Genomic DNA, 23,193 nt, shown 5'->3' with positions numbered 1-23,193 from the left:
TGATCCTTTACTTTTCACTTCCACGCCCAAGGTCATAATACAGACACGACCCTGTCCGGTAGTTGTAAATAAAGGCATTGCTGACACTGGCGGGGCCATCATTCGCGCGACATTCATTGGAAAGGTCCAGTAGTAGTTCGTGGACCTGACTGAGGTACTTCCGCTCAGTCAACGGGGCACTTTGAATGACCKAGCGCCAGCTCTCTGGATCCGACAGGCGCGTATCCCTGATCGCTTCGAGTAAGTCGTCTCGAATGTCAATAGCGGCAATGGGCCCATTGATTGCCTTCTCGACAACCTCCCGGGAACGAATGAGAGCTGCCTCTGGTTAGTTGAATTGTTCACGTAATGATGATAATTTCGGACATGGCATACCAGACTCGACGATGTTTCTTCTGTTCGTCTTCTTGCTCCTGTGCTGAGAGGTCAAGATGCGTACGTCGCTCGATCTTTCATTAGCTCCAGCAATCGCATCTGACTGACTTGGTAATCGCGACTGCCGCAGGTCGGGTGCGCCCTCGCGTTGATTACGTGCACGTATCTCGTTCCGAAGCCAAGGGATGAGCTCGGAGCTCCTGATGTCGAGCTCTTCTTTTGGAACGAGACACCTCACTTTGAACCCTCGCTCCTTGCTATCTTGTTTTGCAATGACAATCCAGCTATGGTTGTGCTCTTTGTACTCAGAGAGGAGTTCTTCCAATGATGAAGCGTCGACGGCCAATTCAGCGCTGATATCACTAGCCCACAAATCCTGCACAAGCTTGACACCCATTGTGCGCAGCACTGTCGAATCGAAGCTTGCAACGAGCACGTCACACTGCCAGTGTCAGGATAAACATAAGGCACAAATAAAAGAATCTGACTTACCCTCCTGGTCTTCCAAAAAGCCCCAGCGTCCGATTCAGCATGCTTGGTAGGTACTTTCGTCGTGCTTTTGATATACTCTAGCATAGCCGAGCCGAGTCTGTCCCAGCTCAGATTGAAGCCAACTGCATGTCTTTGAGAGCAGCTCGTTCGACCCTTCGGAGAGAATTCTTGCACCAACCGGTCATACCGACCGCCAGCTGCAAACACGTCCCGCCGCTTAGTATCAAAAACACACTGAAAAAGGATACTGCCTCTGAAGAACTTGTCGTTTAGACTTCCAAGAGGAGTGATATAGATCTTCCGCTTGACGTCGAAGCCTTGCAAGTACGTCACGAGTATGTTCATGCGAGCGAAAATGGGCGACAGTCGCTCAGCGAACTCGGTGCCTTCCATGATGGTCCTGAGCCGGTTTTGGGCCTGCTTAGGAGTGTCTGCTTTGCATTAGCCACCGTCTTTCAAACTGGAAAAGTGAAACGAACCTCTAAAATCAAATCTGGCCAAGTCGTCCAACGATGTAGAGGCGACTCCAATGGCTGGTGATCGGAGTTCACTTCTGATCTTTTGCATCGTCCATTTGCCAAAATTCAACTTGCTGATAACTTCCTTGACCAACGGCACCTGAGAAGGAGTGATGCGGCAGAACTCCATGATTAGCTGCAGAAGGTCGGAGTGATTGATGAGAAAACTCATCGGCGACGACCTTAGCGGCGGGAACTCTTCAATGATCTCGTCGAGGACCTTGATAACTTCCGCTTCTTTCAACGCCAGGTCAAGAGTATTGTGCGATACGATATCAAAGTCAACTTCTTTGTGAGTTCTGGGCTCACTGCCGTGGGGCATCTCGCGATAGACTGTGCCGAAAGCGAATGTTTTCTCCAGTGAGGGATCCTGTCTAGAGATAGAGCGTGCGTTCGGCAAGGTGAGGTCAAACGGTAGCTGAAGCTGATTACCCGATGCGTCAAGCAGTCGAACGGCCCCGCTTCTGTAGTGTTGAGACCGAGGGAACAGCACTTGCCTAGTAGTCTCAACCGCCCCATGTCTGCGGAATATAGCAGTCAGTCGCTCTTTGACTAAACTCTGAACGAGTAACTCATTGGCAGCAGGAGCAGCACGCGAGTCCACATCCCAGGCAATATCTTCATATTTTTTGGGCGATTGCGAGAAGATGGCCGAAAGAATCTTCTTGTAGTCGGGGGCGCTCGGATCAGAGAGGAGATGCACGATCGCTCGCCTAAACGTCTCTTCTTCAACTTGGAGAGGAATCTTGCCGCTCTGAAGAAGTTCCGAGGCAGATGGTCGTTCCTTTGGGTTATGACTCAATAGAGATTCGATAATGCTTCCCTGCACTGCTTTTTCCGAGTACTGGAAAGTCGGTGGAAGAACATGATGTTCTTCTCGAATCGCCCGTAGAGTCTGGTCGCGCTCCATACCTGTGGGCAAAGGGTGGCACATCTCGAAGAATATTATACCCAAGGAGTACATCTACCACAAATTAGCGACCCGACTCTCGGCTACCGTTGGTACCATTATACTCACATCGACTTTCTCATTATAGTGACCTCCGAAACCAGACTTCATCTCCGGAGCGACATAGTAAGTAGTCCCAAGACTTCGCGTAAGATTGCCTTCGAAATCAGCGGTAGTCGACGAACGCACAGCTGTGGTAAACTGCCCACTGGTAGCCAGGCCGAAATCTCCAATTCTTGGGTTGCTTGCCACGTCAATGAATATGTTGTCTGGTTTCAGATCGCGGTGTATAATGCCGTGGCTATGAATATGACTGAGCCCATCAAGAATTTGACGGAACAGTCGCCATGAACGATCGATATCATCGTACAAGCCGTTCTTTATCAAGTCGCGAAGAGTCTGGCAAAGTTAGCAATTTGCCTTTCAGCGACTACGAGGGGCACTTACATGTTTCTCGCAATACTCCATCTGTATATAAAGCGTTACAAGATGGGCTCTACCCTGCGAACCGGACCTGATTTGACTTAGCTCAGTCCCCGCGGCGCTCTCCTCGCGATAAGCATCGTAAGACTCTGTGCCATCTCCTTGAGATGGGTTTGCATCATGTTCGTCCTCACTATCAGATGCGAACTCGATCTTGGGGTAACCGCTGGAGCTAATAAAGTCAAGCCCTCCAGTGCTATAGTCAAAAGCATTTCTGTCCCGACTAGCAAAGGGGTCTCCCTCGGTCGATGAGATGGCTTCTTCGTCGACATTATCATACTCTTCCTCCAACCATGCAGTGAAATAGCGAACCACGTATGGATGATTGAGTCGCGAGAGCAGCATAATCTCCGAAAGAGTATCTTTAAGGGCGGAGGCTGACCTCTGAGAAATCTTTTTGATAGCATAAAACCGACCATCAAGCTTATTCCTGGCTTTTACAACCTGTCCAAAACCGCCTTTGCCCAGACGACCCGCTTCATCAAAGTCTTGGTTGTATCGCGAGAAAGCCGGAAGCCCCCCAGTCGAGTCAAGGCGTGGGCGTCTGGGCAGTGACACCGAGTTCGAAGTACTCGTGCTAGCAATCAAAGGTGTGTCGACCCGGAAGAACTCGAAGGGTTGGAGCTGGAAAGCGGTCGGACGCTTCTTCGGATCTGGTCTGAAAAATTCATGCAGCAAGTCCTGCAAAGGTGCTGATAAACCCAATGTTCCCATAAGTGCGTTCGCTGAAGTGTACCGCTGCAACACATCCTTTCCAAACGCCATCTGTAAGAAGACTATGCCCATGTCCCATACATCAGTCTTCATTGTTAGAGGCGTACTTTCTTGTGTGAGCTCAGGAGGCATCCAGAAGGGTGACTTGGAGGTCGTCAGGGCTCTCTTGCTGTTCTCCGTATCGGGGAGCGCATCTTCAATACTTCCCTGCAGCTTTACAATGGTGCCACCTTGCGGGTTCCTGAAAAGCAGTATGCGTCCGCAGTGGATGTTCCCATGCACAAATCCGCTGCGATGATAAAACTCAAGAGCTTCGAGCAATTGGATCATCCAACTACGGATAATTTCCACTGACACGCTCCCCACGATGTCCAGGAACTCATATAGGGACCCTTTGTTCGCATATTCAAGAAGAAGATAAACTCTCCAGGTGCTGTCTTGGGCATCAAAGGAGTCTAAGGGCCTATATATCTTGAAACCAATAAAATCCACAAGATTGGGATGTCGAAGTCTTTTCAGAGCCTCTAGTTTGTCCTCACTGGCACGCATTCGCTCCCGAAAACACAGCGGTGCCGTTCCATTTTCGTCGAGAGAAAGCTCTTTCAGGACAATAAGGGGTGCATATGAGCGGCTCTCGGACACCACGGGTCTGACTGTAAACGTCTGCTTTCCTGGACTGCTCTGTAGAAGTGTCTTCCCATGTACAGCCCTAAAACCTAGAGGTTGTTCATTTGTGTCGTTTATGATCAACGGTGGATCAAAAGTAATGGCGTCGGGGAAGTGGTCAACCGCATCGACAGAGCCGGAGAGGCCTGCACCGGAAGACCTACTCTTTCGCCTGGAGAGTCGAGCCTTCGTCCGTTCTCTGAGCTTATCCTCCAACAGCTGCTGCAGAGCTCGCTCTTCTTCTGCTGTGGCCGCTTCCTGTTTTCGAAGCTCTTCTTGCCGTTCCAGCTCTGCACGCTGATTGGCAGCAGCTTTTTGCTCCATCCGCTCCTCTTCTAAACTTGGTAGATCCTTATCCTGGGCCTGCGCCTGGGCAACATCCTCGAGAACATCCTGTATCGATACGGCGAGTTCATAGATCATCTCAGAGCCGAGCAGCTCTTTCGGTTTGTTTCGAATAATGTCTTGAATTTTTAACCTAGCCCTGTGACGAATGTTCTCTGAATTACCCAGCGAAAGATTCGGATACGTTTTCGGATATGTCGTTGGCAGCTCAACTAGCAAATCAACACGGACCTCGGGATTTGACGAAGCACGTAGATGAAGCTTGAATGCCACATCTGACGTTTGCTACAATGCTCAATGTCAGCCGCGTCAAAACCTAGTCGGAGAATATTAAGCGCACCTGCCAGGCGGAAGGCCTGTGCTCAATCTCTTCAAAGTCATCACCATAGATCGAGCGTAACGCCTCGGCTTCATTCTGGTGGATCTCCTGGTAATTTGTCGTCGCTAGTCCAGGCTGAGCAAGCGGAGTGGTATTCGGCGTCGACTGTTTCCTCTCCGCTCGGGGAGAGCCGTTTTTATGGACATTGCTAGGATTCTTCTTCTTGTGAGGCATAGCGGGGCGGTGGGCGGTGTAGTAAGTCTGAACCCAGATTCAGGAGGTCTTTGCCACGTGAGACGCGAGTGACAAAGATGCAGCCGAAGCTGCAGCCGTCTATATCTCCGAAAGGAACATATCTATATCCGACTGGGGTGACAAGGTTGAGAAGAATGAGTTGTTCTTGGGCTGGCGGGATGGAGCTTAGAGAGCGGAAGAGCGTTATATAAACCAAGGCACTGGCCCATCGGCATTGGTGGACCTCAATTGGCTGGCCCTTGCCACGCTCCGTTGTTTTTCCGCTCACCGCCCTGAGCTGTTAGCGCTGTCGCTGGAGAAGTGTAAACAAAGCACAGCGCTCCACGTCTCACGCCCTGCTCGAACCCCTCTTGATACACCAATGGCGTCGCTGTTGCGATGCGTCTTTTATCCAGCTTGGTAATTGAAATTCCATGTTTCCACCGCAGACGCAATGCTGGACTGGATAAGTGGACAGAGCAACCCCGTCGCGCATTCCGCAGGTGTGTCCATCAGTGCCCGCCCAGAGCTCTAGCACCCACTCACTGGTCGGTGGTGACCAATGACCGACTACATGCATTTATCTTTCTGACGACCGCAATTGTCATGGTTGCGCGCTGACTTTGTGTTATTGTTCGTTTCCCTAGACAACTCAAAGGTTATGGATCCTCCCGAGACACCAGCTCCTGTGTTTGCTATTCGCGCCTTTAAAAGTGCCCTGTTTGGCACCCCGGGAGCGGAAGACGAGGAGGTTAGCGACCAGAAGTCGAAGTCAGATGAAAAACCAGCGAGTCGCCAGCCGAGCAAAAGTGATCTATTGAAGCCCCCAGTTGCTTATCACGCGACAGATGTCACCAAGATTGACAAGACGGACCTCGATATGGCAGTAAACGCGATGGTGTCGCCGACCAAAAGCATATTGGTCACACCGGGTACTGCTGCAAATCGGCGAAAGACAGTCTCGTTTGGTGACGGTGTTGTTGACAATGAAAGAAGGCGAAACGATGCGTTCGCGCAATCGTCCAGAACGCCGACGAATTTGTCCGGTAACCTAAGCAGCCAATGGCTGTCGAGTTCTACAGACAGCAAGGGCAAGCCACGAAGCAGACTCACGCAAGCACTACTGGATTCTCGGGACAAGTCTCCCGATGACTCTAAGACTACTAACGGCCAACAAGTCGATCGCAATCCTTCCACGGACACCGCTTCTAAGGGGGCACCGCAGTCGACCAGGGAAGATGACGAGACCGTCAATCTCGATGACCCACGCTCTCAGTCTGGTAAATACTGGAAAGCCGAGTTTGACAGCTACCGTGCGAAAACGACGAACGAAATCAAAAAGCTGATTCAGTATCGGTCCGCTGCCAAGAAATTCGCTCTGATGAAGGAAGCAGAAGCTTCGCGTCTGGCTAAGAAGCTGAAGGAGGAGGAAGTGAAGGTCGCCGAAATGGAACGACACGTCACACAGCTCGCTTCCACAATGGTAGCGGAAAACGCAAAGGCAGATAGAGAGCAACTGGTTCAAGATTTGACTAAACAGACGGCTTTAGCCCTGCAGTATAAGCATCGAGTCAACACCCTACGCAAGCTCCTAGAGCAGCATGGTGTTGTCGGTACTGAGGTGGATGAAATCGTGGAGAAACGAGAAAGGAATATCCCGTCTAACGATCCAAGCCAGGAGCTGCTTAAAACCCAGCAGGCTTTGAGTCAGGCGAATGCCAGGATCGAGGAGATGAAACTCCAACAAGTCGAGTTCGACAAACTCAAGGAACTCGCACAAAGCTCAGAGCAGAAGGCCTCTGAGCTGGCCCGAGAAAATCTCACACTGAAGCAGTCCTTGGCGAGAGTCAAGCAAGAGATGAGCAAATACGAAGGGCGACGCAAAGAGAAGGAAGCGAAGCTCAAGCAACGAGAGATCAAACTCGAAGCCCGGATTCAGGATTATCGCAACCGCCTGAAGACGGCTTCACAGGAACATCGCGAAATGGAAGAAGACCTCAGAGAGTCGTTCAATGAAGAACGACGTCGCATGCAGGACCAGATTGACCTTCTCCAATTGAAAGTAGCCGCGTTTGAGCGTGTTCCCGACAGTAAGATCCGCAGCCGCCACTCATACAGTCCGCACAAGGACTACACTGGGGTCCAAGTGCATGATTTTGGGCACACCATCGCTCAGCGCAACGAGACCGAAGAGTCCCAGGAGGTCGATGAACCGCCGAGTCCGAGCCCACGCTCGAAAAACCGACGCTCGCGTAATCTACACAACCCCACCGTTGATCTCGATTTAAACAAGGCTGCTCAAGCCCTGAGTATGGAGGGAATCAATGCTCAACTACTGCCTTACACAGACTCGCCTCTTAAACCCCCCGGCCGCCGTTCTCGCAGAGCGCCGGTCGCAGCTGCTGACCCAATTCCGCCCTCTTCGCCCCCTGAGTTAGCACCTATTGACGTATCTACCGAGATACTTGCTGAAAAGTCGAAGTACAACCACCATGACTACCGAACGCATCTGCCGACTCTCACTACTCTCGATTCCCTTGCGCGCCACCTAGCCGACCGCGACGAGGGCCAACAATATCGTACCCATCGTCAAAAAGTGCGCCGTGCGCCGTCAAGATACAGCTTGGATCCCATATCCGGCTTGGCAGACCTGCGTCTCACCGAACGAACGGGAAAGAGACACAGCCTGGCTGCATTACAACGGGACAATATACCGGTTGAACGGATGCTGGCTGCCCACGCACGACTCAAGCGAAAGGACCAGACTCGCAAGAGCAAAGAAGCGGGCAAGGAATCCGTGAAGGCGTATACATGATCACTTCATTCATTTAATATCTCTCTTCTCTGTTTGGTCTTGGGAAAGCGTTGGGTTTGGGGGGTTTAAAGGACCGGCGTCGGGGTCTGATTTTGCCAAGTGTCTCAGCTTTAATATCCCTGAAGTTCTTCAACATTACGTTTCTTGCCTCTTCTCGTATGTCTTCATCGTCCTTTTTTTCCAGAAATTACCCAGACGTCCAGTGACTGGCCAGTATACCCTTAAGAAACTTGTTGTGCTATGTCTAGGGATACTAGCTTTCMGACATTGGTCTCTTTCATAGATAATGCAGATTGCCTATCTCTCGATAACGAGGGTACGCACTACTCTGTAGTCTAGATACTATTAAATGGAGTCAAACATGTAGCACCGGTCGCAGACGCCATTTTGGCAGCGAACGGTTACGCTTGCCAAATTTGGACATGGCCCAACCCCATCTGTTCTTGCGGGGTTGGTTTCGTAGACACTGAGATCGCAACTACCATCGCACAACAATAGCCGATGCTCTTATCAAAGTCAATATGATCCCTTTGTGCTTGTTATTGCCATAATTCCAAAAAAGCTCTAATGGCAGGCACAAGCTCCCCCAGCCGGTCAGCTGCGCCTAAATTTACCAGATGTAGAACTGGCTGTCTTCCATGCCGAGGGCGGCGCCGAAAATGTGAGCGAGCCTAATCGGAACACTACAACGTGACTACATGGATTAAATGAAGACTTGCAGGCGATGAGGGAAAACCGCAGTGCAGCAACTGCATTGGAAAAGGCCTTAGCTGCCATTACGGACTGCAGCTTTCGTTTTTGCCGAAAAATACATATACCGTAGCCGACAAGTTGCGCACATCGAATGCCGATGCCAACTACAATAAGATACGGGTAAGGTACTTGACAGATGAGAATGGCACTTTTCACTTGCTAACAGAGCTGGTTTCCTGGAAGTTCGTAACTGAAGGCCCACTGACTGCCAGAACTAGAGGTGCATGTGTGAAACAGTTGCCGTCACATATCGCCAGAGACTCCTCGCCTTCAGTACTCACCTCAGTATACGATCCAGCTGGATTACAATATGAAAGCTCTTCTAATATACAAGTGAACAAAGTAGGATCACGAGGTGAGCTAGTCAGAAAATCGAACGGTTCGATTGATGAAAATCGGGTCTCTCCTCTTGCAGCAGAGCGAGATGACAGTTTTCAATCGGATCTCGGAGCCATTACTCCTTCATTCCCCACCGACAGAATCCTATTCACCGAGAGAGATGTTTCTGCCATACATGGTTTATTAGAACTGGGGACTAGCACTACCTCAACTCATACTGCTTCCACACTAGAGACAGTACGCTACCTGATCACACCCGACTGGATCACGGCAAACAAAGATCATGGTCAAGCGAACAATGATAATGAAACATACTCAACGCCACAGCCCAGGCCTTGTACAGAAGCAAGCTCTGCTAGCCGAAGTGAGGCGACAAGTCTTAATAGGACAGCAGGAAGTTGTGTAACTCCCAATTACCGTCTGGAGCTCCTGCGTTATTATCGGTACCAGGTTGCCCCTTGGGTGAGTCCGGTCTGATTCTCTCATAAGTGCAACGGTTCACATTATCTAATGAGATCCAATAAGCTGGACATTTGCGACCTGGAACACACGTTCGGAATCAAAGTCGTCCGTATGGCCATGTCAGAAGAACAACTCCTTTTCGGAATCATGGCACTATCGGAAGCGTCAATTACAGAAACAAGCTCATTCCAACGGAAGAATCCCTGGAGCATAAACCAGACTGTCAAGCACACTGCTGGCCAGTTTTCGTTCAATACGCGGCCTCTGGCCATTACAGAAGCGGCCATCTTAACACTACTTCTATTATTAAAGCGCCTAGTGTCAGATATCTCGCAAACCTGGGGAACCAGACCGAACAGCGATGTGGGTCTGCTTGAGATTCTTGCACAGAATGCATATAAGAGTGATACCATCTCTACTGCATATTGGATGTTCGTAAGGTTGGGTGAGTACAAAGCTGTGATTTGAAGACATTGTCCCTGAACGGAGCATGGATTGACTTTGACAACAGAATTGGGGATTGCCCTGGCTAATGATATGGCAATGAGGATTTCGCTTCCATCGCTTCCATCTCATCCGGCTCATTATCTTCCACTGCTGGCGTGCACCGAGGACGTTTCTGAAAGGGTCTCCCGTTTCACGCATGTTGCGCTGTGGCTATGTGCGAAAGCATTGGCTCTGTGTCATCAGCGAGAAATGGGCCATGATCGCTCATCAGTCGAAGATTGGATCCTCATTTTTAGAGCACTCAGCGAATGGTATGAATTGCGCCCACCCGACTTTCAACCGATGGTGGAGATTGGATTTGAGCATCCGTCGGACTCCAATTCTGAATTCCCTCTGTTACTGTTCGCAAATGGCGCTGGAACGTTTAACAATCAGCTCTACCATACTGCCTTAGTGTTGCTTCTCCAATGCAAGCCACGTACAGCAAAACTCCAGCAATATCAGTCTACGCTCTTGTCTCCATTATGGCATGCAAAGCGTATCTGCGGGATCGCGCTTAACAATGACAGTCGGGAAAGTTGGGATCCGTGCTTGCTTGCGTCGCTCCTGATAGCGTCAAAGCATATGACTCATGAGAGTCAGCAGCAAGCGATTATACGTGGTTTCCAACGCATCACTAAGATCACTGGATGGGACATCGGGCAATACCTGGTCGACTTGCGCGATTACTGGTCCACCCTCGAAGATGCCTGAAAGAGCGAACGGTATGCAAGCCGTCGGTGCGTTCTACGCGAAGAGGTGCGATCGTACGAATTCGGGTCTTCAATTGGACCTGTAACCCCATGCAGTTTCCAGATCGCGAATCCTCCATGACATTCCCCATCCAGTTTCGACCTCGATATCCCGAATAAGCTTGGTTATCTTCTCATGTTCCGAGGGATGGCTGAACAACCGTCCTGCGATCCACAGGGGTTGAAGGGCGTTATTGAGACATCCCTGGTGCGGGTTCGTCAACGAGATCCCACAAATCCGACGCGCGTGCCACAACAGCGATGCGTAAGGAGATCGGGGCAATTTGATGCCCTTGGGTATCATCTTTAGCAGTAAGATGGCTGCTGTATGATACAACTGATTGGAGGAGATAGCGGCAAAGTGCACGAAAAGAATGCGTGGAAATGGCATGTCGTTGATTGTCTCAGCAGGAAGTAACTCCTTAGGCCGCTCAGACAACCAGTTTTGCAGGTCGTTCCACTGCTGCAGCCAGCGTGAAGAGAAAACCTCCATGGTGCAGCCGTTCGACTCCTCAAGCTCCACAAACTTGGTACGATCTGAGATGAGCTCCGTCACTTTGGCACATAGGTATACTGCATAGTTTGCGTGCATGTCGGGAGACATGAATGCTTGAAATAATCTGCGCGCATCCTCCTCACAGTAACCCTGAGGAATCCATTTCGATGGATGAAGCAAAGTGGCTTGTGTACCATCCGAAATCAGCGCACCGCAAAGATCTGGGTCCAGATTAGAATCTTCACATGCAAATCAGTGGCTGGTAGGACCAACAATGACTCACCCATCCTCGCATAGCACCAGAAAAGGGCTCGAAGCAAGACTTTACCAAATCCATTGATATCGAATGCGTCAAACAAAGCTGCGCATCCCTCCAGATGCCGCCGCCAGTCCTGTGCGCGGGCCGACATCATCTCAAGGCAGCACAGTAGCACACAGGCGGCGACAATTTTGGGATCCCGTTCTTGAAGCCGGGGGCTCAGCAGACGTATCGCTTCCTGATACAACTCGAGACTGTCAAATGAGCCTTGTGTGTTGTTTTTGCGCTCCATCTGGCGGGCGGAGATTGCGAGGATCGCATAAGTCAAGGCCGGAAAGGACTGTGCCAAGGCAGGCAGTTCCTGACGAAAGGTGCATTGAGAGTCAAACATGTCCAGCTGAAACTTGGAGGTCAGTTCACGCAACTGATATAAGAGAAGATTGTGACCACTCAAAGGAAGAACTCTAAAGAACTAACCCACGGGGCAACTTGTGTCGCGTAGTTTTTGAGATAGTCAACCCGTCTCCTATCTGACAGACACGGTCGGATCAATGGCTGTGATTGCTGCAGCTCTCGATTCAATTGCAGAGGCGACTCGGAGAATCTCCGAGGTGATATCTGGTCAACGTCTCCTGAAGCGTCGCCCTCAGGACTTGTCCCACGGGTTGGAGCGGCGGAGTGTGCCAGTGAGAATATTATACCCCGGAGTTGCTCCTGCGAAGCGAGATAACCCGGGTCCTGCGAGAAGACATCTGGTTGCAACATTCTCGCTGGCGAGAGAAACAAATTCTCTGCGAGGGGGAATGTAGGAGATTGCTGCCAGTCAACTAGCTTGGGAGGAGAGGCATCAGGCATAGGTGATGCAACCCCCTCGGCAACAGAACTGCCGATTCGCCGTCGCTTCTTAGGTGGTCCAGATGCCAACATCTTCCCAAAGGAGTCTGGATGAGATACTCAGGTCTTGTTTTGTGTTGATGATGCTGAATGCGGGCTGCGCACACAACGATGAGGATGCAGTTTCACTACCCCCAAATCCGGCTTTCCGCCTTGACTCGAAGCGGGGTGAGTTGCAAGCAATCACTGCCAATGCATGAGAAATAGGGCTTCGGTATCATCTTGCGTTGCAACTTAACTCGATTGATTACCCAGGTGGCGCCCCAGCTGCCCCAGCTTTTGCGGGGTAGCGCATGGATTCTGTGCTCGCGGGGGAAGTCCGTGGCTCGAATTGCCAAATTAGGATGGGATTTTCGGGGTAATACATTCGAGGGATTTCTCGAAGTTGGAGATGCCTGTTGCAGGCTGCGTTGCGCTCACGTACTACGCTATTTCTACTCGATATATTTATGCTTGAGATTTCCACGCCTGATCCATGCACATCCTTGTAGGAACGTGCAGGATCCTGCGCGTTGGATATTGAGCAGAGAAATTCAGGATGGTCAAGATTAAGATGTTTGGGACAGGGTTCACCCTGCAAGCTGCCATATGGGTAGCTTGTGGGATGGCCTTCATACTTTTTGGTACGGTGATCCATCTTGGCGTCTTCTTTATTGAGCCTCATTAATCTATCTTAGGCTACGATCAAGGAGTATTTAGCGGTATCGTCGAGAATGAAGACTTTCTCGATACTATGCATCGTCCAGGCGATAGCCTTATGGGGATCATTGTCTCCATATATAACCTTGGCTGCTTCACTGGGTGTATCGTCAATTTTGTTGTCGCGGAATGGCTGGGAAGGCGGCGGGCAATGTGGGTTGCAATGATATGGATAATTGTGGGTTTCTGCGGCAAATCGAGCTTGCGAGAATTATCTGACCAGATGAGCAGATTGGCGCCTCATTGCAAACATCAGCATTCTCTGTTGCACATCTGATGGTAGGGAGATTCGTCACAGGCATTGGCACAGGTATTGAAACGTCCACCGTCCCCATGTATCAAGCCGAGCTATGCGAGGCTTCGAAGCGCGGCAAACTAGTATGTAGTGAGCCCTTGCTCGTCGGCGTGGGAATTGTCATCAGCTATTTCTTTGACTACGGAATGAGCTTTGTTGGTGGTCAGATTGCCTGGAGACTACCCATTGCGTGTCAGATGATCTTCGCTTTCGTAAGTGACATACCACGATGAACAAGAGGTGGCTTCTAACATTGTGTCAAGGTTGTGATTATTCTGGTGTTTGGCTTGCCGGAGTCTCCCCGATACTGTTATAAGGAAGAGCGCAACGACGAAGCGCTCCAGATCCTGAGCGATGTCACTGGTCTGCCAAAGGACCATCCCAAGATTGTGGCAGAACAGGAAGAGATTCTTGAAGCTCTCGAACTTGAGACAAAACATGGGGGATATCAGTGGAGGTAGGAATTAGTGATCAAAGCGACCAACTGCTTTTCAAGTGACTGATTGATTAGAAATATATTCAAGCGCGACGAAGTTTCGACCGGCCATCGGGTGTAAGTATCATCAAATTTTATATGTGCTAGGCTAATTCGTGGTATAGTCTTTTAGCATATGGTATGCAGTTTATGAATCAAGTCGGCGGCATCAATCTTGTAGTGTATGAGGTGCTTGCGAATCTCTGTCGAACCATCACTAACAAGGATCGTAGCTACTTCATACCCACAGTTCTCAACAGTAACGTTGGCCTCAGCAAGAACCTCTCGCTAATTATCGGAGGCTGCGTTCAGATAATGTTCGTCATCGGTAGCTTCTTCCCTACCTTCTTCGTGGACCGTGTCGGTCGAAGGGCCCCGATGATGTGGGGATCGTTTGGCTTGGGGCTCTGCATGATGATGGTATCCATTCTCCTGAGCTTCAAGGGAAAGGCAAACGAGCATGCGACCTCCTCAGCCTCCGTTGCGTTTTTCTTCCTCTACATGCTTATCTTCGGCGCATCTGTCAACTGCATCCCTTGGGTCTATGTGCCTGAGATCCTGCCTCTGCATGCCAGAGCGAAAGGAACCGCCGTGGGTATTTCTTCGAACTGGATCTGGGTGAGTCGGAGAGTCTTGTCTCTTATAGCGTCGGTTGCTGACCTTCTGCAAACAGAATTTCTTCGTCGTCATGATCACACCTATCATCATCAACCGGCTGCAGTGGAAGGCTTACTTGATATTTATGTGCACTAACTTTGCTTTCGTGCCATTGGTATATTTCTGCTATCCTGAAACAGCCAATTTGACACTGGAAGAGATCGATTATCTCTTCACCAATCCAGAGAAAACGGCTGTAAACATTTCGAAAGAACTTCACAAGGAGCGAAAGAAGCAGGGGCATACAAGATTGGCTCACATCGATGCAAGGGGCCGCAGTAGCCCAGTGATTGATGATACTCAGGAGAAGGCGGCTGGGATCCGAACTACTGGTGAACATGTGGAAGATGTTTAGGCATATACCATCTTGCTCAACCGATATACGACTATTTGGACAATATGTATGGGTTTGCCATTTCATGTACCTATCGCGGACTGCAGGAGCCATACATACGATTTGGTTGTGCATTCCAATCTGAGATCTTGAGATGAACATATATGGCGGTTCAGCGGTCAGAAATACCCGATTTGGACCGTTGACTCAGGGGTAAAGCAGGTAATATTCGGGCTGGCACGATCCGCTTCTGGCAGGAACCTGAMAAGTCGTGCCACGGATGTTGATACAAGTTGTCGAAGGTAATATCACTGTTGCTTACGCTCGAAGCGAGCAACATGGCCAAAAAGCAATCAGGCTCGGACGGAGTTGATATCCGGGTTCAACTGACAGATAATTTGTAATGGTTACCTTGATATATACCATGATCGTCTATTTAAATATCTATTCTATTCATTTAAGGGACGTGAATTTAGGCTTTGCCGTCACAGAAAGAGATGACGGCATACTTGCCGCCCCAAGCCCATTTACGGGCCTTAGGGTCGTTCCCGCCTTGCGTCTCACGGAGTTTCTCGTCTTCACCTGGCTTCAGACCCACAACGACATCTGCTTTACAGGTGCGGAAGGAGAGGATGCGGATACCGGAGCTGGGGCCGAGAGGGCCGATGGCTGTTGTAAACGGGGTTGTTGGGTCCCAGGCAGCCTGTCAAACAGAGTTAGCAATGAAAGCAAGTACTAGTACGTGACCTTGAGGGGAAACTCACGTCGTTGGTCAACTTCCGGTAGTTCAAATCGCCCTTGAACAGGACAAGCTCGCTCTGCTTCAAATCCTCAAACAGATCGGGTGCGACATACGGCATGCGCCAGTAGGAGCCTCCAGCGGTCCAGAAAGCGTGCGGACGGATGACCAGTTTTCCCTCGCTGTGGAATTCACTCCACTGCTCAAACAGGAACCTCACCTCGGCCAGTTCCTTCTCGGTGAGTGGCTCGTACTCGCGTCCTGTGTCGTCCGGGGCCGTATAGAAGCCTTGTGCGTCGGCCAAAGCGTTCAGTAAATCCATAAAGTCCCGCGGAGTAACATCCGACACGAACCACGGGATCACCTTGGGGTGGAGTACCACGGTTGTCGCTAGGCCCGCCGAGAGGAGGTAGCCGGCCAGGATGAGATCCACGAACAGTTCAAAGCCAGAGTTATCAAGCACAATATCAACACGGCGCTCGCCGTCCTTCTTCTCCTTCTGCGCCTTGGCGAGAACATCAAAGGCGGCGTCCAGATCGTTGACGAGGATATTCTCCTCGGCCGCCTTGCGCGCCTTGGAACCCTGCAGCTTCTGGATATCCTCGTATGTGAGAGACGTCAAAAGAGAAAGATCTGTCGCGTTACCCCACAGGCAGATCTCGCACATTTCAGAGAAGAGCACTCGATCGGTTTGCTCGATCTCCTCCGCCGCCTTGCCGTCCACTCCCTTGCCTTTCTGTGCCTGAAGCGCGAGCTCATGGTAGCGCGCAGCTAGCTCGAGTACAGCGGGACGTGACGACTTGAATGTAGACATCTTCTGCCGGGAGAAAACATCGTAGCCCTTCCACTTCTTGGACATTGCAAAGAGGGTACTGATGCGCCGGTCTGTCTTGGTCAGCATCGTCCACAATACCATGTATATAACCGTGAAACGTACAAAGATAGCATTCCGAGAACAACCACGAAGCATTCTGCCATGAGGGCGTTCCTCGCTGCTCCAATTCCTTATTATACTCGGCAATACCTGGCTCGCCATCGTCGGGAAGCGGTCTAATTATAAAAGAAGCCCAATCAATTAGCCGTTCTTCGGTACAAGATGAAGGGAGGAATCACATACGTCAGCTTCCTGTCATGCTGGATCTCATATTTCAACTTCGCGAGTTCCTCAATGATAGCCTTGCCCTCCTTGCGTTTCTCCTCGTCGGTGACGTCGGCTACGGTGCGGTGAAGATCATCGATTGCGCTGGTCTATACACTCCCTGATCAGTCATTGTAAATTGACAGAAGTGCCGAAGTTGCGAAAAGACGTACGATGATGACCGGCCAACGCTCGCGAGCGGAGACGTAACCAAAGCTGGACGGATCGGAGGTGAGGTACTGCGCTGTGAGGATGAAGCAGAGCGGGGTTAGTTCGGTGTGCCCCTCTTTGACAGAGAATGGGGAACATACGGGTTTTGGGGTCGTATTCCATATTTTTAAGTTTCAATCACAAATTGCTTTGGTAGGGAAGATGTTTGAAGAATTGATAGATTAAAAGAGAAAAGAAATATACGGATAGCTAGAGTTGAATGACGATGGAGCAAGAGCTGGACTGCGTGGGGTAAAAGTGGGCGGATAATTGCCCGGTGAACGGCCTCATAGGTGACTCAATTCAGGAAGCAATTGTGAGCACCTGTCTTCCCATTCCCCTGCATTGAAGAGGTCAAGGAAAAGAACTGCTTAATGATGAAGCTGCTAGGATCAATGTTATTTTAGATCAAAAAGCTATCGTGTACCGATCTCGATCACAAAGATTGTTCCGCTATGCAAGGGATCAAAAACATAGATCAAAAGAAATAGATACACCACGTCTGTTATCCCAAAACATCCATATGTAGCATCTAATTCGCATAACTAGAGGTCGCTATGTTCTGACCAAACAAGGGAAATCTTTCTCCTATCCAAAACAAACGCCAACCAGTGCTGAGTTCGTAAAGGTCATATCACATCATCGACAAGATGGAGTTCTGCGCGTAAGCCTGTCGAGAGAGAGTTAGCTTTGTAGCTTGAGCAGATACGAAAGAGACAGAATTTACCATTGGCTTGATGTCAGGATGAGGCACTGCTTCAAAGACCTTGAAGTCAAGCTTGAGTTCGGGCCCAATGTTGATGAATGCACCCTTGTTCTCGGTGGTGTCGCAGTACTTGGGCGCGGAGAAGACCGTGATGCAGCGTCCGTCGTGCTCGACCTCGTAACCTTCCATGCGGACCTCGTGCGACCGAATGATAGCTTCCAGTCCGTTTTTCTCGCAGAAGCGCTTCGTTACGTCTGGTCCGAACTGCAGGCCAACGCCTCTCTTGCTGGGCCCACGGCCGGGCTCGGTCTGAGGGTCCGTCCAGAGCATCTCCATCATCAGCCCTTGCTGTCCGGGCTGTCGCTGGTTGTGCCGCTTCAGTTTCCGGATATCGTCCAAGGTGACCTGGTCGTCGGAGAAGAGGCCGCCGTGCAGCACAAGATACTTGCTGCCAATCAATGTGGCCAGGGGCAACGCGGAGAAGGATTCGGAAAAGACCTTGAACAGGCGTTCGTTGTACTTGGCTTTGCACTCGCCTTCGAAACCGTAGACCTTGTTCATGTCGTCTGTCTCGTGGTTGCCCCGGTTCAAGAAGATGCGGTTGGGGCGCAGCCACTTGTATGCGTAGAGGAGCAGGGCAATCTCCGTGGACCACGAGCCTCGGTCGACAAAGTCGCCATTGAAGAGGTATGCGTGCTTCTCGGAGGGGTAGCCGTTAATGTTGAAGATGTTTAGAAGGTCAAAGAATTGGCCTAGCTCCATGTTTAGTGGGCAAGTCACCCGACACCGGACAGAAAGCCAAACTCACCGTGTGTGTCACCACAAACCGTCAACTTGGTACCCTCATCCACGCCGATCTCGACCATCGTCGGTTCCGCATAGACGATATCCTTGACAGCCTTGATGATCTGGAACGCATACTTGCGATGGATCTTCTTGCCATTCTTGAACCTCTCAATCATATCGTCGATGAACTCTTGAGTCATCTCCTTCTCCAAACGAACGCCATCATAGGAGGAATCGACGGCAATTGCATCAATGTCCAAGTCCTCGAACGCAGACGGCGGCTCCCCAACCTCAATCGCCTTCTCAAACTCTAACCGCCGCACGAGCTTCTCACACTCTGCCAGCTTCAGTTTCGCATCGCGGTTGTTGGGCTCCTTCTTTACGACAGTTTTGAAGTCTTTGAGGGCTTCGCGGTAGTTCAGGATGGCGGTATTCGCAAGAGCTCGTCTCCAGTATGCCTAGCAGCACGGTCAACCACCATTTTCTCAACAATTTCTCTTTGGAAATGCACATTCGACGAACCTTGACATACGAGGGGTCCAGCTCCAGAGCCTTGGTGGCATCCGCGACCGCAAAACCATACGCCTCAAGTTTGATATATGCCTGTGTCCCACTGTATCAGCATCTGCCCCTCACGTTTCCGTCACATTCTAGTGTAGACACCGGTTCCACCCCAGACATACCTGCGCTCGGTTGCTGAAGAACGACGGTTCCCGATCGTACTTCTCTATCGCCTGCGTGTAGAAATCGACAGCGGTAGGCCATTCATGCTCGGCAAATGCCTTGTTCCCTTGCACTTTCAGTGCAGTGGCGGCCTCGAGATCGGATGAAGCCATCTGCGAGGTGTAGTAATCGACCGAGGGAAAGAGTGCGATGGAATGGGTAGATGGGCACGAGGGCGATTTCCACGGATGGGAGAACAAAAGAGGGATTGGAGACGGATCGGAGACAACAAACGCGGGGCTTGCGCAGAGAGATAGATAAGTATGGAAAGGGGACAAAGAAGAAGGAAAGAAAGGAAAAGGTAGAGATCAACTGTCAGCACTTCCTGAGTTCTTCTTCTGCCTTCTTTTTCGCTCCCTTTGGCGGCGGCGTGCCAGTCCTCCGTCCGTCTGGTCCATTTCCGTCCGGTCTTGGCATTTCCCTTTCCCGTCGCTCGACAATCCTCTCCCTCGACTGCCTTTTCCAAAATACCACGATCAACCCTCATTTCTTGCTCACTCGTCTGTCAATCTCAGTCATCCCTCAGAGGAAAGTCTGAAGAGAGAGCAAGACCAGCCATGTCCTCATCCTTCTACATCGCCCCAAGCCAGCAGCGCACTCTGCGCGCCTGCATGGTTTGCTGCCTCGTCCAACTACACAGTGTACGTCCACTCGCCTTAACCCCGTACCACACCCACTAATCTCAATTTTTTTACGCGCAGAAATTCATGCGCGAAGGCTGCCCGAACTGCGATAACATTCTCGGCCTCCGCGGCAACAACGACGCCATCCAGGAATGCACCTCGCAGGTCTTCGAGGGCCTGATTACCCTGCGCGATCCGACGACGAGCTGGGTTGCCCGCTGGCAGCGGTTGGATGGATACGTGGCGGGGACATATGCTGTTAAAGTGACGGGATCGGTGAGCGGACACTTTCCAGTGATATCGGACGAAGCTTATAAGGGTTTAGTTGCCAGACGATGTCATTACGAACTTGGAGGATTCCGGGGTTAAGTATATCCCGTACGTTTGTCTCCTCGGTTCCTGCGTGAGTGGTGATACTGACCGGCTTGTAGGAGGGATGGCAGTGCGCTGGAGGAGGAGGCCTAGATATTCGATTGATGGTCCTTGGCAGGAAGTACATTTTGCTTGGATATAGGGGTGTCTACAAGTGGACGAATTGTTCGCCACAGCATGAGCTTGGAGTTTCGGTGTTATACATACGGCATCAGGTTAGTAAATGGGCTTGCGCTGGAGTTTGCTCCTTTTCCTTTCTTAGATCTCCAGATGATTTTCAGCTCAATGATGTTTCTACAGCGCTCCTCCTTTTTTAAAATGTCGATACCCTGTCTCTACGCTCGGAGAATATCCATTGAGAGTGATCATATTCCATTACCACTTTTAGAACATAACTCATCATATGCTACTCTGAAAAACTCGAACCCGTAAGATATCCGCTTCAAATCAATCATAACGCCGAAAAGTGCAAATCAAAAGATGAGAGAAAGAAAGCCAAGTGCCCGTTGAGCTAGAAGCTTACAGCTGCTTGATGATCTTCTCAACACTCTCCAGTAGGATATCAGCTGTAACACGTTAGTTTTTCATCCGACAGGTCAGACTGCAGAGTGCTTACCGTGATGCTTCTGGAAGATCAGCATGGGACGCAGGCGAACAGCGCTCATGCCACTGCCACCAATGTTGACACCAACGCCCTTGGCCTTGGCGAGGAACTCGTCGCGCTTGGGGGTGTCCCAGGCGATGAAGGTACCCTGGCCCTTACCGCGAAGGTTTTGCAGATGCTCGGGGTACTGCTTGGCCAGACGCTCCAGACCAGCGAAGAGGTAGTCTCCGGTTGCGGCGGTGTTCTCAACGAGGCTCAGTCGCTCGATTTCCTCGATGATGCCGCGGAAGATGAGGGCACGGGCCGGGTCACCCATCCAGGTGTTGAACTGGCGGTAGGGCTTGTTGGGGCGCAGAGCGGGGTTGCCGTAGTAATATCCCGCGGTCTGGGCCTTCTTAGAGAAGGTCACAATGTCGGGAGGGGTCTGGAGGTTCCAGTGATCGTGGGCCCAGAACTTGCCGGTGGCACCGACACCGGTCTGCACCTCGTCGACGATGAAGAGCACGTTGTTGCGCTTGGTGATGTCGCGCAGACCTTGGAAGAAGGCAGGCGAGGCGTGGTTGTCACCGCCCTCGGACTGGATGGGCTCGACGACCACGGCAGCAACGGGGTTGTGGAACTCCTTGATGAGGCGCTCAACCTCCTGCAGGCAGCGCTGTTCCTCCTGAGCGTTCTCCTGTGCATGCTCCTCCAGAGGGTACTTGAGAGAGGGGAAGGGGGCCTGAGGCCAGTCAAAGGCGGGAATGTCCATCTTGTGGATGGCCTTGCTGCGGGTGGTGGACAGACTGCCAAAGAGACGGCCGTGGAATGCGGACTTGAAGGAAAGGATCGACAGCTGGGGGGAACCAGGGGACTGGTTGTTCATGGTGGTCTCGATCTCTTCCGCAGTAAACTCAACCTGGGGGCCTCCACGCTGCTGCTGACGGTAGTACATGAACGCGGCCTTGTAGGCAGTCTCGTTGGCATCCGAGCCGGCCATGGCGGTGAAAACCTGGTCAAGACCCTTGGGGGCAACCTTGAGGATACCGGTGTTTAGGACATGAGCCCAATCAGCCGAGGGGAAATTGCCCAGAGCTGGACGGTTGATCAAAGCAGTAACCATCTCGGGAGACGAAGCAACCTGGCGCAGGTGGGGGTTGTTGTAGCCAACAGGAATGGAGGCAATCTGAGCGTAGCTAGACGTTGCTTGCATGAGCGGATGTTCGGTTCTGAAAGGACGATGATGACTTACACATCGAGCAACACGTTTCCGTCAAGATCAGCAATGCTAGGAACAACGTTAGCCCAACTCGCACCACAACGGCCGACCTGATCAACGTACTAATTACCAATAGACTTGCTATAATCGGTCAGCATGTTCAAGCTGCGGACATCAAAGACTTTGTCCAGCTCAGCAGTGGCGGCCTTGTTCTTGGGTCCCGGAATCGCGGTGACCACCTTGGGAGCACTGGGCTCATCGGCGAAGTAAGGCTTCGCAGCTGCTCGTAGGTGCGGGGAGGTGGTGAGCGCGCGGGCTGCGACAGGGAAGCGAGACATGGCGCGGAGCCGGGGAGTCGAACGAGCAAGGAATGCCATTATTGGTTTGATTCTACGAGGCCGGAGTAAGAACTTGAAGATGAAGAATGTTCAGCAGGCGAAAGGTCGTACTTATACCAGTAGAACACCTAGCACCGAACCTAGATAAAAGATGTGGGGAGCGGCGATAAGAGCTTCAAGGGCCCTGAAATGGATTGAGGCAGAATTGAAGCTCCAAATTCGACCAACAAGCTCAGAATAGATGACAGAAGAAAGTCAAGCAGTAATTCCAATGAAAGCGAGTCCAAACTTAACAGAAACCAGGGGTCTGCGTCCTTATATACACGGTGACTATCGCGAGACCGCAACACAGATGGAGCTGCTTCTGAAATGCCGCCCCGCGCGTCATTGCTCGTCGGCGTTTTGGACCAATAGCAGAGCTTGCAGCCACCGTTCACGGTCGGCGACACAAACGTAAAGGAGCAGCAGATTGGAGATACGAAGCAAGGATGGAGCTGCTCTGTCACTTGATTCCTATTAATAATGAGAATGGGAATGAGTGTCTTGAAAAAGGAATGGACTTCCGATGATATGTGCCGTTCCCCATGCTGAAGGCCTTCTGTACCTTAAGAGATGCCCGTTGCCATCTACAATAATGCCCACTGCCAGTAAGTCCCTCCGCAAGATTCAAGGATCGCCTGTTTCTCGCACTAACAAGCCAAGGATATGATCTACGGAGTATCAAACCGACGATCTAGAACGTTGATAATTATCAAGTGACATGCACTCGATCTTGGCTCTATCAATTGACCCCAGAAGACGCAGCTCAGTTAGCTTGATTATCTTCATTAGATCTTAACACCTCTTCACCTTCAACCTAAATACTACCTACTGTTAGCTTATTAGGGAGGTGCCGTGCGAGGCCCCAATTAGAACAGACGAGGGCCGTCCAGCCACGACGGATAT

General features: G+C 51.0%; 9 protein-coding genes across 9 annotated transcripts; 4 read left to right on the top strand and 5 right to left on the bottom strand.

Moving 5' to 3' along the window:
• Positions 1-7: 7 nt before the first annotated feature.
• cpcC (putative protein kinase (Gcn2)) lies at positions 8-5,095 on the bottom strand (the record flags this gene model as incomplete). The annotated part of the gene is made up of 7 exons (XM_043300376.1): positions 8-318; positions 376-817; positions 868-1,298; positions 1,347-2,349; positions 2,404-2,733; positions 2,782-4,827; positions 4,883-5,095. 7 exons carry the CDS (start codon positions 5,093-5,095, stop codon positions 8-10), a joined length of 4,776 nt encoding a protein of 1,591 aa, XP_043156311.1.
• A 454-nt stretch (positions 5,096-5,549) lies between these two features.
• Positions 5,550-7,910, top strand: Asppvi_004422 (uncharacterized protein; the record flags this gene model as incomplete). The annotated part of the gene is made up of 2 exons (XM_043300375.1): positions 5,550-5,598; positions 5,743-7,910. 2 exons carry the CDS (start codon positions 5,550-5,552, stop codon positions 7,908-7,910), a joined length of 2,217 nt encoding a protein of 738 aa, XP_043156310.1.
• Positions 7,911-9,611: 1,701 nt separating this feature from the next.
• On the top strand, positions 9,612-10,664 carry Asppvi_004421 (uncharacterized protein; the record flags this gene model as incomplete). The annotated part of the gene is made up of 2 exons (XM_043300374.1): positions 9,612-9,909; positions 9,976-10,664. The coding sequence occupies 2 exons, from the start codon at positions 9,612-9,614 to the stop codon at positions 10,662-10,664; spliced, it is 987 nt and encodes a 328-aa protein (XP_043156309.1).
• Positions 10,665-10,733: 69 nt separating this feature from the next.
• Asppvi_004420 (uncharacterized protein) lies at positions 10,734-12,384 on the bottom strand (the record flags this gene model as incomplete). Its single annotated transcript, XM_043300373.1, has 3 exons — positions 10,734-11,419; positions 11,482-11,881; positions 11,935-12,384. The coding sequence occupies 3 exons, from the start codon at positions 12,382-12,384 to the stop codon at positions 10,734-10,736; spliced, it is 1,536 nt and encodes a 511-aa protein (XP_043156308.1).
• Positions 12,385-12,889: 505 nt separating this feature from the next.
• Asppvi_004419 (putative MFS sugar transporter) lies at positions 12,890-14,832 on the top strand (the record flags this gene model as incomplete). Its single annotated transcript, XM_043300372.1, has 7 exons — positions 12,890-12,974; positions 13,029-13,228; positions 13,282-13,557; positions 13,609-13,802; positions 13,857-13,898; positions 13,946-14,438; positions 14,494-14,832. 7 exons carry the CDS (start codon positions 12,890-12,892, stop codon positions 14,830-14,832), a joined length of 1,629 nt encoding a protein of 542 aa, XP_043156307.1.
• A 451-nt stretch (positions 14,833-15,283) lies between these two features.
• Asppvi_004418 (damage-control phosphatase ARMT1 family protein) lies at positions 15,284-17,021 on the bottom strand (the record flags this gene model as incomplete). Its single annotated transcript, XM_043300371.1, has 6 exons — positions 15,284-15,514; positions 15,576-16,435; positions 16,488-16,600; positions 16,668-16,798; positions 16,862-16,932; positions 17,000-17,021. The coding sequence occupies 6 exons, from the start codon at positions 17,019-17,021 to the stop codon at positions 15,284-15,286; spliced, it is 1,428 nt and encodes a 475-aa protein (XP_043156306.1).
• A 511-nt stretch (positions 17,022-17,532) lies between these two features.
• Positions 17,533-19,226, bottom strand: ppt1 (protein serine/threonine phosphatase PPT1; the record flags this gene model as incomplete). Its single annotated transcript, XM_043300370.1, has 5 exons — positions 17,533-17,568; positions 17,626-18,356; positions 18,413-18,848; positions 18,913-18,993; positions 19,074-19,226. The coding sequence occupies 5 exons, from the start codon at positions 19,224-19,226 to the stop codon at positions 17,533-17,535; spliced, it is 1,437 nt and encodes a 478-aa protein (XP_043156305.1).
• A 444-nt stretch (positions 19,227-19,670) lies between these two features.
• On the top strand, positions 19,671-20,201 carry spt4 (transcription elongation factor SPT4; the record flags this gene model as incomplete). The annotated part of the gene is made up of 4 exons (XM_043300369.1): positions 19,671-19,754; positions 19,815-20,012; positions 20,062-20,114; positions 20,168-20,201. The coding sequence occupies 4 exons, from the start codon at positions 19,671-19,673 to the stop codon at positions 20,199-20,201; spliced, it is 369 nt and encodes a 122-aa protein (XP_043156304.1).
• Positions 20,202-20,627: 426 nt separating this feature from the next.
• Positions 20,628-22,287, bottom strand: gatA (4-aminobutyrate transaminase gatA; the record flags this gene model as incomplete). Its single annotated transcript, XM_043300368.1, has 4 exons — positions 20,628-20,674; positions 20,725-21,887; positions 21,944-21,979; positions 22,034-22,287. The coding sequence occupies 4 exons, from the start codon at positions 22,285-22,287 to the stop codon at positions 20,628-20,630; spliced, it is 1,500 nt and encodes a 499-aa protein (XP_043156303.1).
• Positions 22,288-23,193: the final 906 nt, after the last annotated feature.

This window comes from Aspergillus pseudoviridinutans (assembly GCF_018340605.1).
Source record: "Aspergillus pseudoviridinutans IFM 55266 DNA, scaffold_3, whole genome shotgun sequence".
In the NCBI taxonomy this organism is placed as follows: Eukaryota; Fungi; Ascomycota; class Eurotiomycetes; order Eurotiales; family Aspergillaceae; genus Aspergillus; species Aspergillus pseudoviridinutans.
The sequence above is the reverse complement of the archived record's forward strand: the minus strand, read 5'-3'. Positions and strand labels throughout refer to the sequence as shown.